Source organism: Sturnira hondurensis, unplaced genomic scaffold (assembly GCF_014824575.4).
Source record: "Sturnira hondurensis isolate 20B ecotype Veracruz unplaced genomic scaffold, ASM1482457v3 Scaffold0010428, whole genome shotgun sequence".
Classification (NCBI taxonomy): Eukaryota; Metazoa; Chordata; class Mammalia; order Chiroptera; family Phyllostomidae; genus Sturnira; species Sturnira hondurensis.
The window spans coordinates 6,589,351-6,607,845 of record NW_028083059.1 but is presented as its reverse complement, the minus strand read 5'-3'; the positions used below and the strand labels follow the sequence as shown (position 1 = coordinate 6,607,845).

Below are 18,495 nucleotides of genomic sequence, written 5' to 3'. Positions count from 1 at the left end.
GGAAAGAAATTAGGTAAGTTTAAGCAGCAGGACCTCAACTTCAGTCTTGAGTATGAGAGCTCCACCCTTCTTCCTTTCTAGTTTGTTTTAAATGTTGGAACATTTATAGACAGTAGTCTTTCCTTGTCCATGGTTTTGGTTTCTACAGTTTCAGTTACTTAGGGTCAGCCGTGGTCCAAAAGTAAGTAATCCATAGCGCTAAATTGTGCACCATTCTGAGCAGTGCTGTGAAACCTCGCTCCATCCTTCCCAGGACAGGAAGCATCCCTTTGTCCTGTGTATTGCACTGCACATTCTATCCCCCCAACAGTCACTCAGCCCTGGTCCTTCACTCTTAGATCTGCATTCAAGACCCATGAATGCCGGCAGTGGCATTTTGGGTAATAGAACTGTTGTGTTAATTGGATGAACATACTTGATACATTTGGAAACAGTGCCATATAAATTCTCTGTTCCTAGAATAAACTATAATGATTATAATACCTCTAGCATATTTTGTGCAAGACACTCTTCTAAATGCTCTGCATACACTGACATTTAACTCTCACATCAATCTTATGAGACAGGTACTATTATTATAATGTTTTTCAGAGGTGGAGACCTGAGGCACATGCCCAAGGTTAATAAAAGTCAGCGCCAGGGTTTAGATCAAGGCAGTCTTGATTCAGAGTCTGCTCTTAATCGCTGTGCAGTGCTGCCCCTCTAACTTTAAAAAAGCAAACTGGGTAGCCTTCCAGTGGTCCTGGTCTCTAAGCATTGTATTGGAATTCATGAGGCTTTGTGAGTAGAATTCAGTTTAACGTGATAGAGTATGTCTTATATTTGAATAACACTCATCTAATTGCGCCAGAAGCTGCTGTAAGTGCTGAGCTATGTTCCACTACAGCAAACAAACGCACCCAATCTGTCCAGATGTGTCAGTAACTCTGTGCGCTCCCCTCCCCCACACCTGCTACCCCAACCCACTCTATATTTTCTCTGGGGAGAAAATACATTCTGCTTTGCCTAGGCTAGTCCTGGTTTATGCCTGTCGTTCCCACATCTTATCTAGCTTAGTATGAGTCTTATTGCAAGGATTCTTTAATGTATTAACACATGTTACTATCCAAGTGCGGGAATGAAAATGTCATCCTCAGACTTTTCAGACCCCTGACCTCTGGTCCACGCAGCACGACTGTAACGCTCCACAACAGTCCTCTGTGTGCACATTTTTGGAAGTGCCAGTGGAGAGGAGTGATGAAGGAGGTCCTAGAAGGCTTAAATCCTAGTTCCAACTTTTGTGTTTTCCCATTTGTGAACTGAAGTCATAGTGCTGTGATTTATGATTCTCTTCTGGTTTAGGCCAATTTCTATTAAAAATGCTGTATCCCTGGACAAGTCAAAATTTCCAGAGTGAGGTGGAATGCTGAAGTACAGAGGCATAAGGTAAAATTAAAAATATATATAGGAGAACATGGCCCGTTATATGGGTGAGTTACATCATGTCCTCTGAACAGAAATTTCATAGGGAAAAAGCCTGTGAGGCTGCAGTTAGAGCTGCTATACACTCACCCTTGCTATAAAGTGTGACCCCAAGGAAGAGAAATGTTACAATGGAAAAGCACACTGTTTCTATTAAGACTGCCCTACAGCCTTCACAGAGACTTCAACTTCCTATTACATTACTTAATGTATGCTCTTAATGTACCTTTTGTGAATTGTTAAAAGAGGGTGTAATGTTCACATGCCCTGCTTCAGAATGCTTAACTTTCTTACCTAGCTTCTCAGTGGAAAAAACGAGATCTTAATGGCCTTTTTGTGTAGCTTAGGACAATGTACTTGACTACTTCACCTTTAAAGTTTCTTACTGGCAAACTAGACTTAGAGATAGTTACCTATCACATCATCACCCACGACATGGGAAATATATAGAGGGATTTGCGTTCAGAATGACCTTCAAGAACCACAGCTCTCAGCTGTTACACGATGAAGGATAAAGCTGAGATGTAACAATCTAATGAGGTAAATAAATAAGAGAGACTAAAATCTAAAATAAGATCTGAATTGTTCATATTATACTACCAATTTGACGGGGTCATCATTAAAAATTTTTTACCCTTTTTCCTGATATAAAGGTAATACATACTAATTGTAGAGATTGAGAAAATTAAAAAAGTGAAAAGAAACAAAAAGATAGTAGTACTTTAAAAAGATGGTCCCACTATAAAAAGAAATGTATTATAATTTTGACACATTTAATTCTACCTTTTTCTTCTCTGTGCATATCAATATATGTATGCATATATACACATATGCACACAACTTCACAGATCTGGAATTACACAGCCTAAACAAATACTTTAATATTCTATCATGAGCATTTTCCCACATCCACTAGTCTTGGAAAGCTTTTTCAATGGCTGTATGACAAAACACTGTTTGCCTACACTACATTTATTTGTCCTTTTATCACTACTTAGATTATTTCTCAAATTTTGCCTTTGCAAATATGTTGTAATATATATTTTTGTAACATTTTATGTATTTCTGACTACAATAGATTTCTAGAAAAATACATTGTATAATTTTATGCATGTTCCTAAGGGTTTTAACTTAGAGAATATTTACAAAAGGTTTTGGATCAATTTTCAAGTCATCAACATGTATAAAAATACCTGTTGCAACACCCTCCACAAACATTGAATTTTTAAACATTGCTAAGAGGTTAAAATGATATTGCATTTTAGTTTTTATTCATTTGAGGGTAAATATTTTACTGTTTTTATTGGCTGTGTGTATTCCTTATATGAATAGAATGTACTTTTGTTCATTTATCAAAAAGAGTTTTAATATTTTCCTTATCAATTAAATGAGTCTTTTCATGTTAAGGTTAATTTAAAAATTATTTTTGATCTACAGATGTTTTAAATTGTAATGAGATAAAATATATCCTATTTTTTCATTGCAATTATGCTTAGAAAAGTTCCCCCCATTCCAAAACAGATACTTTTATCTAGTTTTCTTACAAATTATTATAGCAAGTATTATTGTTTCATTATCAGAAAGTCTTGATATTAAAGGCAGTAATTTATAAGAAGGAACACAGGTTTTGAAAGACAGAGATTTGAGGGAAGCAAAAAGTGATAGTGCATATCCTTAAATTGAGGAAGAGAAAACTATAAAAATAAATAGATACAAAAACTCAAGTGAGCAAAACAGTTTGGACAATGACATGATAGTCTAGCAGTCAATGTCCATATTAATGATTCGGTTCTCAAAATTTTATTTTTTTAAAAAGATGACTTAATATTTTTAAAATAAAAATAGACTTTATTTTTAGACAGAGGGGAGAAGGAGAAAGAGAGGAAGGGAAACATCAATGTGTGGTTGCCTCTTGCACTCACCCCCCCACTGCGGACCTGGACCACAACCCAGGCATGTGCCCTGACTGGGAATTGAACTGGCAACCCCCTGGTCTGCAGGCCAGTGCTCAATACACTGAACCACACCAGCTAAAACCAAAATTGGGATAATATATTTTTTAACATTTAATTTCAATCCTATGAAATTAATAGATTAATTTCAATCTATTTTGTTGCATGGTATAAAGCGAACTCTAACTTTATTATTTTTCTAAATATTTAATCAACTGTCCTAACATCTTCCTGAATGATGCTTCCCTTCCTCACTGTCTTGTCCTAGCATTTCCATTTAATCAAAATGTAAAGCATACACCCTGGCTGGGTAATTTGGTTGGAGTGTCATCCAATATACCAAGGTTGTGGGTTTGATCCCTGGTCAGGGCACATTAAAGAATCAACCAATGAATGTATAAATAAGTATAACAAGAAATCAATGTTTCCTTCTCTTAAAAAAATCAACAAACTCTTGAAATAAACAAATAAAAACATAAAGCAAACATATATTAGAATCTGGTTCCACTGATCTGCCTCTGAGTCTTCTATGGGCACCATACTATAATATTATTCTAAAAACCATACTGAGTTTCCTTCTTTTTTGTATTCCTAAGTGGCTATCACATTAGGGTACAGTGAGTAGCCAGAGGGAGAGCTCCAGATTCAGGCCATAATCTTTGAAAGAGCTGGCAAAGTGCCAGGGACAGATGAAGGTCAGTAAGGATATAGGTGTGGAGGGTAAGCAATTTTTCCCCAGATGTCCAAATACACCTCTGTCACTCAATAGCTCTTCAGCTTAGGATAAGTAAATTCATCCTCTTGTGTCATGGTTTCCTTATATAATGAAGTTGTTGAGAGGATAAAATGATTTAGTTTAAAACTCTTAGACCAATGCATAGCCCATGGCAAACATCATTATCACTTATTTTAAGCCATCTTCCACCTTCATCATGCCACTAAAATTAATCTTGCAAAGGACATCAATGATTCCCTACATGTGAAGTCAATATGGCACAAGGATTAAAATTATAGGCTCTCTAGAATCAGGTTGCCTACATTAAAACACCTTTTCTGCCGTTTACAAGCAGTGTGACCTTGGAAAAGTTACTTGCTCATTCTGTGCCTTAATTTCCTGATTTATAAAATGGGGGCACTAATAGTTCATACCTTATAATGCTGTTACATGGAATCCTGATATGAATGTAAATTGCTTTGCATACAGCTTGGCACACAAGTTAATTCTCAGGACATGGTCCCGATAACCATCATTTCAGTTGATTGCTCTGGACATTTGACAGTATTATTGACCCTCAACTTTTTGACCTCCCTCCCTTGTTTTCTGGCATACTATGATTTAGTTCTCAAATATCACTTTGCACACTATCTTCTTTCACCTATCCCTAAAAATGCTGGCATTCTCCAAGTCATCCTCCCCTACCCTATTCTTTAGTGACCATACACTCTCCTCATGTTCCTTCTCCTAAGACAGAAGTTGGCAAATTTTGTATTAGAGGACCAAATAGTTACTCCTCTAGGCTTGTAGGACACACAAATCTCCATACATTGAATCATGAAATCATCCATTGAAAATATATACATGAGTAGACATGGCTGTATTACAATAAAACTTTATATACAAAATAGGCAGCCAGCCCATGGACCACAGCTTACTAACTCCTCCTCTAGGTGGTTGTTCCAGCTCAGGCATCACTTAATTAGACCACTCATCATACTGCATCTGTCCCCGCTCCTGGACTGTAGGCTGTCTGGGAGCTGGGTGTCTTTTCATGCCTGTGTGCTTTGCATGGAGAAGAGAATCTGGAGGACTTAGTCAAACAACATTTCCTGAAACACAGGATAAGACGACCACACAATATCAATCTTAACAGTTAAAAACTTTGTTGTGCTACAAGGAAGAAGGAATTTCTTTCATGTGAGCTCTTCAGTAGCTCCCAAGACAAACTACAGAGAAGACCTCATGGCCTGTGTAACACATTGAAACATCTAGTAGAATTAATCTTTCTCCCCCAAATGTGAGAGGGAAATTCAGGTCCAGCAAACACACAATTTCAAGGACCAAGTAATATTGCAGACATCAAAACAGAGCTGTCCAGCATGATTGATAAAACAGGACACACTTTATAGGAACTGAGAAACAGCTGTTTCTCCATTTCTGCTTTAAAAAAGGAAGTGGCTACAGGGTTCAGGGGTATATGCTAAACATATGGAGAAAATTTATTTGCTTGAACTGTGATGTGGAGTTGCCAAAGGGCTCCGTGTGTAAGAGATAATGTCTTGGTGGGTGAAATTAAGAGGACAAAAAGTACATATACAGAGTCATTTCAGCGTTCTGATGAATGAAAAAGGAAACACCAATAAACACTGAAGGGAAAAAAAGAAAAGTTGAAGCTGAAAGGAACTGAATATACCCCAGGGAAGGCACTAATGACAAGAACCAAGTATCACTTGCAATAATAATGGATTTATTAAAATAAATTTCAGATAAAGATGACACTGGTTTTGGAGAACATATGAAAACCAAAATGTCATTCAAAAGTTAAGTGTGAATATTGAGTTTCTCTGAATACAGTGTAGAGAATCCCCGTGGAGCTAAGAATGCCTGGGAAATATATTGAAGACTCTGGAGGAGAACTTTAGAGTTCTGGAACACACTTAAAAATAGGTAGTAAGTAGACAAAGAACCATGTTAAACTTACTCCTTTTAATTTCCATGTTCAAACTTAACCAGAAGTGATATATTTGGTATACTTAAACATTTGTTGAACTCCTTTTATGGGTGATTACTCATTTTGTGTGATTCAACATATTCTCTCAAGTGGAATTACCAAACAGCACTCTTTAGAATGTTTTCAAATCATAAAATTATTATTGTCAAAAAAGGACCCAAAATTTTCTTAAAAAGAACAAAATGTTGGTTCCCTTTAGTTTTCTACTTCCCCTTCCCTCTTAAGAATTATGAAAGGACTCATTATGTGCCCATATGGACACATATGGACACATAATTCATCCATGCTTCAAATATTTAATGAGCACCTGCTATGTACCTGGTACTGTGCTAAGCCCAGAGGAAGTGAGATGAATAAGATATGGTCCTTATTCTGAGAAGCTGGCAAGTGAGAATGACAAATGTGCATAAGTGATTAAAATGCAACGTGATGTTGTAGTGATGGAGAACAAATATGAAGTGATGAGGTACTTTTGCGGGGAAAGTGGGACTAGAAAGAGATAGCGTTAGGGAGTTTTCTAAGGTGATGAAACTGTGTGCATAGTACTGATTGTGGCAGCAGTCACAGAAATCTATGTGGGCGCTGAATTCATAAAGCCTGTACGTTGAAAGAAAAACAGACTAACTTTACTGTATAATAACTTAAAATAGAAAATACAATGTGAGAGATGCCTATCAACAGGAATTCAGATAAATAAGCTATGGTATATTTGAGTAATGGAATACCACTGAGCAATAAAAGGAACAGACTACTGGTAAATGGTAACACCATGGATAAGTCTCAACATCATGACGGAAGAAAAGCAGGGTAAACTGAGGCACGTCCTGTCCGACTGCATTCACGTGAATTTCGGGAGCAGGCAGCGCTGACACAGAGTGACGGAAGCAGGGCAGTGGCTGCCTTGTGCACGGGGTGGCACGGGGTAGGGACCGACTGGGCAGGGGCCCCAGGGCACCTTCCAGTGTGACTGAAATATCCTAGGTCTTGGTCAAAACTGATGGAAAAGAACACTTAAGACTTATTGAGTACTTCAATAAATTTAAATTATACCTCAATAAAAGTATGTATTCCATGGTCTTGGCTTATCTTTCACAGCATACGATTTCTTATGGTGTTTACTTATAGCTGTAATCAACACGAACCACCTCTGTACCATATCTCATCATTTTCTTTTTAGGGGGAATTATATTTTTTGATTTCTTGATCAAATCATACTATAGTTTCTAATAATAAATCTTGTGACACACAATTAAAATGCCATGTGCAGGATGAGGAGGAGAGAACTCCCCTCTCCTTCGGTGAGGACCTGTTGATGCCTCTCAGATACTTTCAAACCCATGGGAGTAGCCATAGGCTTAAACAACTACCACACAATCAATTTCTCAGAAAGGCAACGATTTAGTGTTTTAATAAATACAACAGAGGTCATGATACACAGCAACTCCCTTTGATAATTTAAGAGCTTTGAACTAGGCCTTAAAAGGTGATTCTGGCCCCTTTCCTCAGCTGCTGGGGGCCAGTACTGGGTCTTTCTGAGGAAGCTAAGGCTGCACTGGGGTGAAGCTCTCTCTCTGCGTCTGGGGACTAGCACTGCACCCAGCAGCGCTCGCTTTTGCACTCGCTCACACCGTGGCCTCCGTTTCTCAGAACTTGCCTGCACCTACTCAGCCCTTATCCTGCTTGATGATGAGGTGATGGTGATGGAGGATAAGATCAATGCCCTCATTAAAGCAGCTGGTGTAAATGTTGAACCTTTCTGGCCAGGCTTGTTTGCAAAGGCTCTGGCCAAGGTCAACATGGGGAGCCTCATCTGCAAGGCAGGAGCTGGTGGACCTGCCCCAGCAGCTGGTGTGGCTCAAGGAGAAGGTCCCTCCCTCGTCATCACTGCTGCCCCAGCTAAGAAGAAAGTGAAAGTAAACAAAAAAGAATCGGAGGAGTCTGATGATGACATGGGCTTTTGTCTTTTTGACTAAACCTCTTTTGTAACACACTCAACAAAAACTGAACTCGGGGCAGGGGGAAGGTGATTCTGGGTCTCACAGAGTTTTGTCAGTATACAACAGTCTCCAAACTCCTGTGGCAAACCCCATTTATGGCAATCAAAGCAGGTAAGACCCCGTTGAAGTCATCAGTTGTTGAAATAGTTTCAGGACCCAGGGAAATGGGACCGGTGACTATTTCTATACTCAACAACGGGGAAGAGACAAAAACCCACCCATGGTGCTGTGGAAATAAACAGGTCTTCATAGAGATGTTTTATTTTACTTTGCGACATGTTTTGACTTTATGATTAGGATGTGGTGGCAAAAATTAACAGGACCTGATACATGTTATGTTCCTGATGATTGTTTTTAGTATAGAACACCATTATTCCCGAATGCTGTTTCTTATGCTACACATCTTGCTGCCTTCAGGCCACATGGCCAGGCTTTATTTACATTGGCTATTTTATACTTTCCTCACTCAACCCTCTAGTTTCCCTTACTTTTATGCCAAGGAACAGACACAGAGTTTTTCCTTTTTATAATTTATGTATGCAGAGAATACGTCCAAGTCAGGTATGCCCCTTCCATCCACAGGAAGAGTCTGGGGCCATCTGACTCATGGGCACGACAAGCCCAGAAATAGAATAAGCAATCTGGCTGAAAGGGAGAGACAAGTGGAAACTTCTAAGCCAGCACACTGCTAAGGTGCTATGTCATATGAAATTAATTCTCTGAGGTCAGCAATTAGAGTCAGGTTACAGCCTAAACATCATTCTGCTCGCTAATTACTTGACCCATTACAATATTTATTTCACTGAGAGAGATGCCCAGCCAGGACTTCCAAGGGTGGGCTTGGGGGCAGGTAGAAGACAGCAAACAGTCAGAGAAATAGCTTTCTTTTATAAGTAGATTATGTCTCCCAGGCCCATAAGCGAAATGACTTCCTGCCTCTTTAAGGGGGGGATCGGATGTATCATGCTCCCCCTTTTCCAGCAAAATGAGATCTCAGAGCTCTTTAGCAAAGTGCAAAAGATGACTGAATAAGTTAATTGAGTTAATTTCTATCGTGAGAAGCCTGGAGGTGAGATGGTAACAAAACAACCCATTGTATAAGAAAGAGGAGGAAGCCAGGGCATGAACAGTATGGCTAGAATGGTACAGGTATGTACCTTTGAACTTCTGAAGGTTTATCTTTCCCCAACAAAGACATTCAGAGTGGCAATAAGAAGAAATGCCAATTTCCAGATGGAGATTTTGGAATAACAACAGTACCATGAACAAGAATGACTCTAAAATACAAGGAATAAATAAGGACAACAGTTCCCTAACTTAAAGAATGCCCAAGGGGGTGGTGGGTATGAGAAACAGTAGATATGAAAGCTGGTCTCTGACAACGTGAGACTACTCATATACACTGTTATCAATTTATAAAGCATTCATCAATAAGAAAAACAAAGGCGGCAGCAGCTGCTGTCAGCGTACATTAAGTGACTGCTCTGTGCCAGGGGCTGCACCGAGAGCTTCATGTCCACGACCTCACTGACAAGTGCTGGCTCTTCCTTCCCACACAGCTCCCGGGTGGCCCTTTGCCATTTGGGGAAGTAATTCCCCTTCTGGGGTGTCCTTGAAGTTCAAGGAGGCTAACAGCACATGAAAAACAAGGGGGATGGTGAGGACTGTGAGGAAGGGAAGAGAGTGATCCTGTAACTGGTTTGCCCACAGGCCCTGAATCACATGAGGCTGCTGAGAAGGTCAGGGTCACCAGCTTTGACCTGAGGCCAATGGGAAGGTTCCACAATCTCTTGCTTTCTACTAACCTTCTCATTTCTGCACCCAAATTGACACAGGGTTAAAGGAAAGAAGGGAAAGACTGATGCCTATAGCTGAAGTGTGCAGTTTAGTGGCCAGAAACCGGACTTGTCACATGCAATCAAATCATCACAGTGTCGGTGACAGAGTTAAGACAGTTGAAAAAACAGTTGCTATTCCAACTTCCAATTTTCAAGTTATTGTTGGGGCTGAAATTTCTCTCACCTCCAATGTTTTTATTTTGGAAAATCTCCAAAGCACACTTTAGCCATATTTGCGTAATTGAAACATGAAAAAAATAGAGATGTTTTCAGCCACATTAAACTCTAACCAGATGCTCTTTAAAAGCTTTTTTTTTTTGCATGTACATAGCACCTTTTACTCTAGCAGAGTCATTTTATTCACCCCTGAACTGTATCCACATAGACTGAAAATATTAACTCTTTTAAGAGTGATGGTAACCCACTGACACAATCTCCAGAGCAGATGTAAAGAAGAGCCCATCAGCCTTTCTAAGTCTCTCTCTCTACTCACATCGCTGGGAATCCAACTCCAAATGAACTTAACAAACATGCACTGAATACTTTCTGTGTACCAGGAGCAAAGTTGAAGGACAGTAAGAAGTTGGCATGAATATAGCCAACTTGCAAAGTGAAAATGACACGTGAAAACAGAATTCTGGTCAGGGCCAGCACCCTACCTAGCTTACCTGAAGACAGTGCCTCTGGCATCTTTTCTTCTAGTATCTATCAAAGAGGGAAGTGGTTTGGGCATTTAGAGGAAAAGCAGTGCAAAGAAAAGTCAATGCCTGGTTTCCTAGAGCCCAAGAACTCTCATGTCACCAACCTCAGGAAAAGCCCAGAGAGGGACCTGGCAGTTCCTCGCTCCTGCAGCGTTGGATCCCCCAGCAACTGCTCCGACCCTTTACATTCTCCACAGGAGCCAGAAAGATCTTTTTCAAATGTAAATGGGATTGTGTAACCTTCCAGGTTAAAATTCCACAGCAGTTTGATTTTATACTTAGAATAACACCCATATTCCCTACCACAAACCACAAGGCCCTGCCCTGACTGGGCTTCTATTTACCCCCACGGACTCCCGGGTTCTCCTACTTGCCCCACTACACCCCAAGCCACACTGACCTCCTGGGGTTCCTAGAACTCTTTTCTTATCTCAGAGCCCTTTTGCTTATTGTTCCCACACCTTGACTGCTCCTGGGCTTGCTCCTTCACACTACTCAGGTCTCCTCTGTCATCAAAAATAGGCCATGATTTTCTTTTACTTTTTTCTCCTGGTGCTGTTCCAAATTGCAATTATCTGACTTACTTGTTAACTCGTTTTTATTTGATTCGTCCCATAGACTTTAAAACTAAGACAGCTGGAACCAATAACACCGCCTTTTCACGCCATGTCCCCAGCGTGCGTGACAGTGCCCCAGCCCGGCAGAGCTGCAGTAAGCCATCCTTAACCAGAGGAGAGATGTGAATCAAGTTGCAAATAATAAATTAAAAAGAAACAATGTAAGAGGGACATCTTTTTATTTTATTTCATGTCTTTACCACCATAAATACTGTTATACTAAAGTAAAGCTTCAAATTCTGTTGGAAGTTTTCATGTACTCATTTAACCAGGACCACCCTGCCTGAACTTGAGAGGCTGAGAGAATGGAGACCTAACTTATGGCTACAATTAGAAAGTTTCAGAGGGATTGCCTGAAACCACCAGGTTTGGCATATAATGCATTTTGAATAGGGGGGATTAGCTCTCTCTCCTTTCATTTGTGGTTGAAAGCAGAATTGCTCTTATGCATGTATCATGTAGTTCCTTAAGAAAAATCACAAAAGAACCTTAAAGTCAAGCACCAGAACACTCAGAATGAAGACCACACAATGTTTTCCTGGGAAGTTAGTGTGAAACTGGTCTGAGTGGATACCTTGTTCACCCTGCCATTTAGCTCTAGTCTGGAATGACGGACCACGGAGTTGGGGAAACTCAGAAGTGCCCTGGGTGACTGTCCCTGCCTCCCCAACCCTGCCCAAGAGCTAAAAATAAGGATCTGCAGCCTTCGGGCTGTGCCCTGCCTGGTTCTTTGGTCGGTAAGGACCACATCTGGCAGGCTTCCAGGAGCCTGGCCATACCACCGAAGGGGGCCTAGAATTGTTTTCCTGTTTAGGGATGCTCTCTGGAGCCTGGACAGGGTCCCTGGTGCTTGTCTACCAGGTGAACAGCTGCCTTTCTCCAGTGGCCTGATTTGCTCAGCCCCTAGGATTGCTCTTTCTCCTCAGTGTGTTTAATTTCTCTGCTAGGTCCATAGTTGCTCAGCTTCTAGTTTATTTGGATGGGGTTCAGCTTCCTTGCACAATTCTTGTCTTTCCATGTCACCTGCTCCCCATTCCCTAGCTGGTGCTTGGGATCTGGCCCCAATGCAGGCAACTCACCTGGAACAATACTGCGGCCACCTGCTCACACTCTCCCTGCGGGGTTAACGTACCCACTTGTAATCTATGCCACTCATCCCCTTGCTGGGGCGGACTCACCCATTTTTCATGTGCACCTCACAGCCGGCCTCTGAGGTCCCAGCATGCTTCATCAGTAACAGCACATGGAGACACTAGTGGCCCCTTCAGCGCACAGGATAGCCTTGCTTAAACTTGGCCATTACTCTGGGGACGCTGTGACATAGTGGCTTCTCTAAGGCTCATGTTAAGTACAGGAAACCCAATGGTGTGACATTTAAAGCCAGGTCACACAGTTTTCATGAGTAAAACAAGAGGCTAAAATTAGATGAGCCCAGAGTTTCTTTTCAGGTGTAACATTCCAGTATCCCAGAAAGAGCCATCAGGTTCCAAACGCTATGTGTTTCCCACTTCACCTCCTTGACTATACTTTCCTGCAAAAACACCTCTGGTGGTTCCCCACTGTGTGCCTGGAGTATAGTTACAACTTCTAGCATCAAAATACCTAAGGTCTTTAACATACTGGGAGCAAATAAAAATTGCACTTTACCTCATCCCAAGCTGGATACCGCAACCCTGACCTCCAGGCACAGGAGCAGCTTGCCACCGCTGAACACAGCACGTGCTTTCCTGCCACGTGCCTACATCATGTCCTCTGCCGAGAACGTCCTCCTGGCCCTTCCCTGGCAGAAATCACTACTCCTCCCCCAAGGTCTCCAGTGTAAATATTTCCACCCCACCTCCACCCCGTGCAGCTTCCCTATTCTGCAGCTCAGGTATACTTGGGCAGAATTACGTTTAGCCATATGTTATAACACTGGCACATTAAAATCAGAATTTTGATGTCCTATTAGACTGTTTTTGAGGAACGGGATGGTGTAATATTTTATCTACATAGCACCAAGACCTTGCATAGCACATGGCATATTGAGGGCACTCAGCAAACACCTTAGTTGAAAATTGGGTACCTACGGATGTGTACATCTGTCCTTTAGGCTTTCAGAGACAACAGTTAGTAAGGCAAGCTTTGAGCTGAAAAATTAAATAGATTCTTTGCTGATACAACATCTCTCCTTATAAATCCTTACCAGAGGACACTTTTTAATTTCCTTTTTTTTTAGAGAGAGAGGAAGGGGGTAAGAGAGAAGGACTGAGAGAGAGCCAGAGAGAGAGGGAGAGAGAGAAACAACAATTTAAGACATCAACATTGATTGGTTGCCTTCTTGTATGTGCCCCAACCAGTAATCAAACCCATGACCTTTTGGTTCACGGGGCAATGCTCCAACCAACTGAGCCACACAGGCCAGGGCCATATAATATCTCTTAAGAAAAAGAAAAGACAAGAATGAACTAACATTTTTAACAGGAAGAAGGGCTGAAAGGGGATAAAGACTTCTAACTCATATTTTCCTGTTCACAAAGGAACGTCTAGCCAAAGAGAAAATGTTGGTCCATTTTGAGATGTTGCTGGAGTTATTCCTTCTCTCCTTTTTTTTCTAGTTTTCAGAGACTCCATGCCCATTTGGAAAAGTAATATAGACGCAAAAATGAAGACAGCCATTCAATGATATATATCAACAAAGCTATTGAGTGATGGCAGCTATGCCAAGAGAAAAGCATTACATAATGACATCAAAATAGGACACTTGAGGAATGCCTCAGAGCTTAAGCAGCTGTCACCTGGTATTTTGGCATTCTTGAAGTATATGAAGAAATAGCCCCTGGAAACTGAAGAGTACAAATTATTTGCAAAAACAAGATTCCAAGGTCAGAATATGTTTTCCTCATCTATCTCTATCTCTCTTTCACTCTCTTGAAGTTAAACTGTTAGTGTCATTTCACTTCTGAAAAATATGAAGCCCCCAAATGTGTAAAATTCCAAAACATTGTGTACATGTTGGTTTCAAAGGAAGTGAGCGGCATGACTAATTATACCAGATTTTCCTAAACATACTTGTTTATTTGGAGATACTTTTTTATTTTGTGGATTATCTAGACCTTTTATTTTTATGTATAGGTCATTAATCCCATCGGTAGAGAACGTGAAGGAGAGGATAATATCTGACATTTAAATCTGTCAATTTTGCTGCTGGTAAAATGTCTGTTAGAAAAAAACTTTAACACCCTGGAATTTAACATGATGGATAGGTTTAATATGTGTGTTTTTCTTATTTCTTTACCTTCCAGCTCACTGAGGTGCTGTTCCAAAATTGCTTTATTCTAGGATCACTTCTTTCCTTTGACCACTTGGACAAAGTGGTCAGTGATGCTTCCTCTAGTTAGTACACATTTACTATGCACTGGCTGTGGGCTAGGAGCTGGAGCTGCAGTGTCAGAAGGTGCACCCTGCACTTCAGGAACTCCCAGTCTATCAGGGGAGCGGTAAGTATGCTGGCAATTGCAATAAAGTGAGATTGAGCGAAAGGCATGGTTAAACTCTGGGTGCCTTGGGAATACCACGGAGGAACATAACCAACCTGGGGTGGGGAGAGGACAGTAGGAAGGATGGGATCTGGAATCTAGGCCAAGAAAAAGCGAGGTGTGCTAGGGAGCATGGTTTCTGGTGTGCTGTGACCCAGCTCTGCTATCAAGAACTACAAATTCCTTTTTACATTTTTTTGCAATTCATCAAAACAAACAAAGAGGACAAATTAGTTTAAACTTTACCATATATTTTCAAGAACTAGTACTACTTATCTTTTTCTACACTTTCCAGACATCTGCAGTAGTAATACTAGCAAGAGTCGAGCAAACAAGGGTTAGGTTTTCCTGGATCATTTCCAAGTCATCGACTGACAGACTCACAGAATGTTAGTGCCCGAATGGCGCTAAGATACAACCTTTTTTTAGTGCAATACCTTCACAGAAGAGAAGTTTAGAGTCAATGAAAAAATGACCACTAAAGGAGAAGGACTATTTTTCCTTCATATTTCTCTTCTTGGTTGTTTGCTTGCCTGTGGGTAGGCAGGAATACAAACTTTTAGAGAATCTGTTCCCTTTCCTTGAGGGACTAGGGCTGATGGAGCTGGAAACCATCAGGACTGAGAAGGTAGCTGGCAGGGTGGGAAGACGGGTTACACACAGGGACTATGAGTGAATAAGAGTTTGAGGATACTAGAAACCACTGTTGGGTAAGGAAGTTATAGACCTGGAAAGGGTAAACAGCCAGACTGCTCCCACAGTATTAGATTGGAACTGGAGCTATCAAGATGCATTAATCATTATATTTAATACAGGTAGACAGAGTAATAGACATGGCTATGTGTGTACGTGGGGGTCTATTCCCTAGTTCTTTTGGTTGAGAGGGTCTGTTAGCAATGGACACGTTCTAGTCCAGTGTGCACACTCAAGGCCCAGATCTTGATTTCCACATATTATTTTCCATAATGGACCCAGGCCTTCTTGAAGATGTAGCTAATTCCAAGGCTGGTAGAGAAAGTACAAGATACATATAGAACATTTTCTTCTATCATAAAGTAAGAAAGTACCCAGAAAATATGAGGACTTGTCAAAAGAACACAGCTTGAGGGGGTTCCCACTGAACAAATCTGAGATTATTGGGGCATCAAAATAAATAATGGTATTAACTGATTATAACCCATTGATTAAAATAGGAATCTACATGTGCATACTGATATAAATAAATATAAAAATAAATAGGGGAGAGGGGAAAGCTCATTCTTGCATTAGACAATTGACTTGGGAGCAATATATTTACAATCTTAAAGTATCTTTCCACAAAACATTTATTAATTGCAAAGGGAAAAACTAACTTCCCAGTGGAGGAATATGGCAGATACCACCTTAACCAAGTAGGGCTGGTGTGGACCGACTCCATTAATGTGTCTCCTGATACGATTAACTAAGAAGAGAGCAGCGTTGCTGCTACAGCAGGGGTGTCAAACTCATTTCCACCTGGGGCCACATCAGCCTCACGGTTCCCTTCGAAGGGCCAGCTGTAACTTTAGGACTGTATAAATGCAACTACGCCTTAACTAGGGGCAAGGAGCTCTACACTCGACCCTTTGAAGGCAACTGCGAGGCTGATGTGGCCCCAGGTGGAAATAAATTTGACACCCCTGTGCTACAGTATTCCTGCCAAAACAATGCACAAATGCTGTTTTATTATGAGAAAACATCATGTGACCCTAAATTTGAGGAACATTTTACTCTTCAAAAATGTTAAATCACAAAAGATAAGGAAAGGCTGCAGAACTGTTTAAGATTCAAGGAGTCCCACGACAACTAACTGTAACATATAATCCTGGACCAAAGGAAAAAACAATTTTTCCCACTAAAACATACTATTATTACTATTATTACTTTGGTAAAAAGTTGAATGGGAACTATGGATTGGAAGTTAATATTATACCAATGTTAATTTACTGAATTTGATTGTGGTTATGTAGAAGATTGCATTTATCTTTTAGAATAGTAACCCTAAAATATATAAATTGATTCAGAAAATACAAACACACACATATGTGTACATACACACATTTGTGTGTGTGTATATATATATATATATACATATGTATTACATTATATATATATATACAGGGATGCAGGGGGAAGTGGGAGAGCAAGAGAGGAGAGGGAGGGGAAGGGACAGAAGGGAGAAAGCAAATGTAAAATGTTAAAAACTGGAGAACCTGAGAAACGTGCATATGGGAATTTTTTGTTATTTTTATATATTTTCTGTGTTTTAAGTTATTTCAATGGTTAACAGTTAAAAATAAAGAGCATGGGTTTTGGTGTGAGTCAGATCCAATTTTGAATTCTCAGTCTAATATTCATCATCCATGAGACTCCAGGGAAGTTATTTAATTACCCCAAACTTCGGTTTCCTTATTTCATCAACAATAAAGGACTAATATAAAGGAATACTGTGAAGATAACATAAGATAATGCACAAATTGAGCACTGGTGGGTGGTGGGTTTATCTGGTAGAAGACGTGATACCCAGTGAATGATGCAATACATGCTTGCTGAAAAAATGAACAAGTTCCTTACTCCTGCCCCTTCCGCTCCAAATGGACCAAGTAACACTACTTAGAGAAAAGTACACTCTTCAACTTTTAGCAATCTAAGTAAGGTATGCGATTTTCTTAACAACTGAATAATATAAAGCAAGAACTTGAATAATAATAAATGCCACCACACATTTGGATGTTGCTTCAAAGTTTGTTCAGCACTTTACTCATGTTTCATGTGACACTGAATGGAACAGGCAGGCATTCAAGTTAAAGTTCAACACAGTGTTAATAATAGCGAATCTCCACAATGCCTTGGGTTATGACTGACAAAGAAGAGGTCATGCCCTTGCTACCTAAATCTCAAACAAAGCTTGCAGTGGTTCATGGCTGCAAGGTACAAAATGAGGTGCAATTTAATGTCCATCTGGGCAACTGTTCCTAAGATGCTGGCACTGCTGTGTTTGTGGTTCACAGTGTATTTGGGGAAGTGACAGGTTAGAGAAGGGGACCTAGGTTGTGACTGGGAAGTTTCTTCTCTCAGCCAAGATGTGCACATGAATTTGAAATTACCCAAGAGGGTGTTTCAGAGCTGCCTGCCAAAGAGTGGTGTCTTCTGAACTGGAGAACAGCTGCTGGGCACCGGCACGCAAACACACACACAGACATTTGCAGAGCCTATACCTGCCTCTACTTGTCTGCTCTGCACAGATGGCTCCTGGCTTTTGGGTTGCCTCATCCTGAAGCCCCGTCCAGTTAGACCCTTTCTTCAGTGGAGACTGGCAAGCCGTGGGGTGAGAGATTCTGCAAGGTCGCCTGTCTTCGGAGCATGAAGGACGCTGCCCCGCAAGTGAAGAGGCTTATATTTAGTGTTCGGGCCCAGTCAGGCCTGGGCTCCCCACTGCCTCTCCTTTATAGAACTGTCAGTGGCCCCTGGCTGCAAATCCTCTGTGGCTTTGAAGTTCACAGGACAAAAACTGAGAGAGTGTCCAAAAAGAAGAGAAGAAAACATTGGTGTTGGTTCCTGGATTCCACTATTGGGCCTTGGTGGGAATGAGAAGAGAGGACTGCCAGGCTTGATCAAGCAAAGGTGGCTGTACAGTAAGGTAAGTGTCCCTGTTGCTGCTGAG

At 40.7% G+C, this 18,495-nt stretch overlaps 3 protein-coding genes across 3 annotated transcripts in view; 2 read left to right on the top strand and 1 right to left on the bottom strand.

The window, feature by feature from the left end:
- Positions 1 to 18,495, bottom strand: part of CMSS1 (cms1 ribosomal small subunit homolog) — a 395,148-nt gene that overhangs the window by 55,943 nt on the left and 320,710 nt on the right. The gene's annotated exons all lie outside the window — the stretch shown is intronic.
- Positions 6,931 to 8,149, top strand: LOC118995701 (60S acidic ribosomal protein P1-like). Its single transcript, XM_037058814.1, has 2 exons — positions 6,931 to 6,949; positions 7,649 to 8,149. Exons 1-2 carry the CDS (start codon positions 6,931 to 6,933, stop codon positions 8,113 to 8,115), a joined length of 486 nt encoding a protein of 161 aa, XP_036914709.1. The 3' UTR covers positions 8,116 to 8,149.
- FILIP1L (filamin A interacting protein 1 like) overlaps positions 18,033 to 18,495 on the top strand; it is a 312,935-nt gene continuing 312,472 nt past the window's right edge. The window contains exon 1 of the mRNA XM_037058926.1: positions 18,033 to 18,471. The gene's annotated coding sequence lies outside the window, so the exon portion shown is untranslated. The remainder of the gene's footprint in view (positions 18,472 to 18,495) is intronic.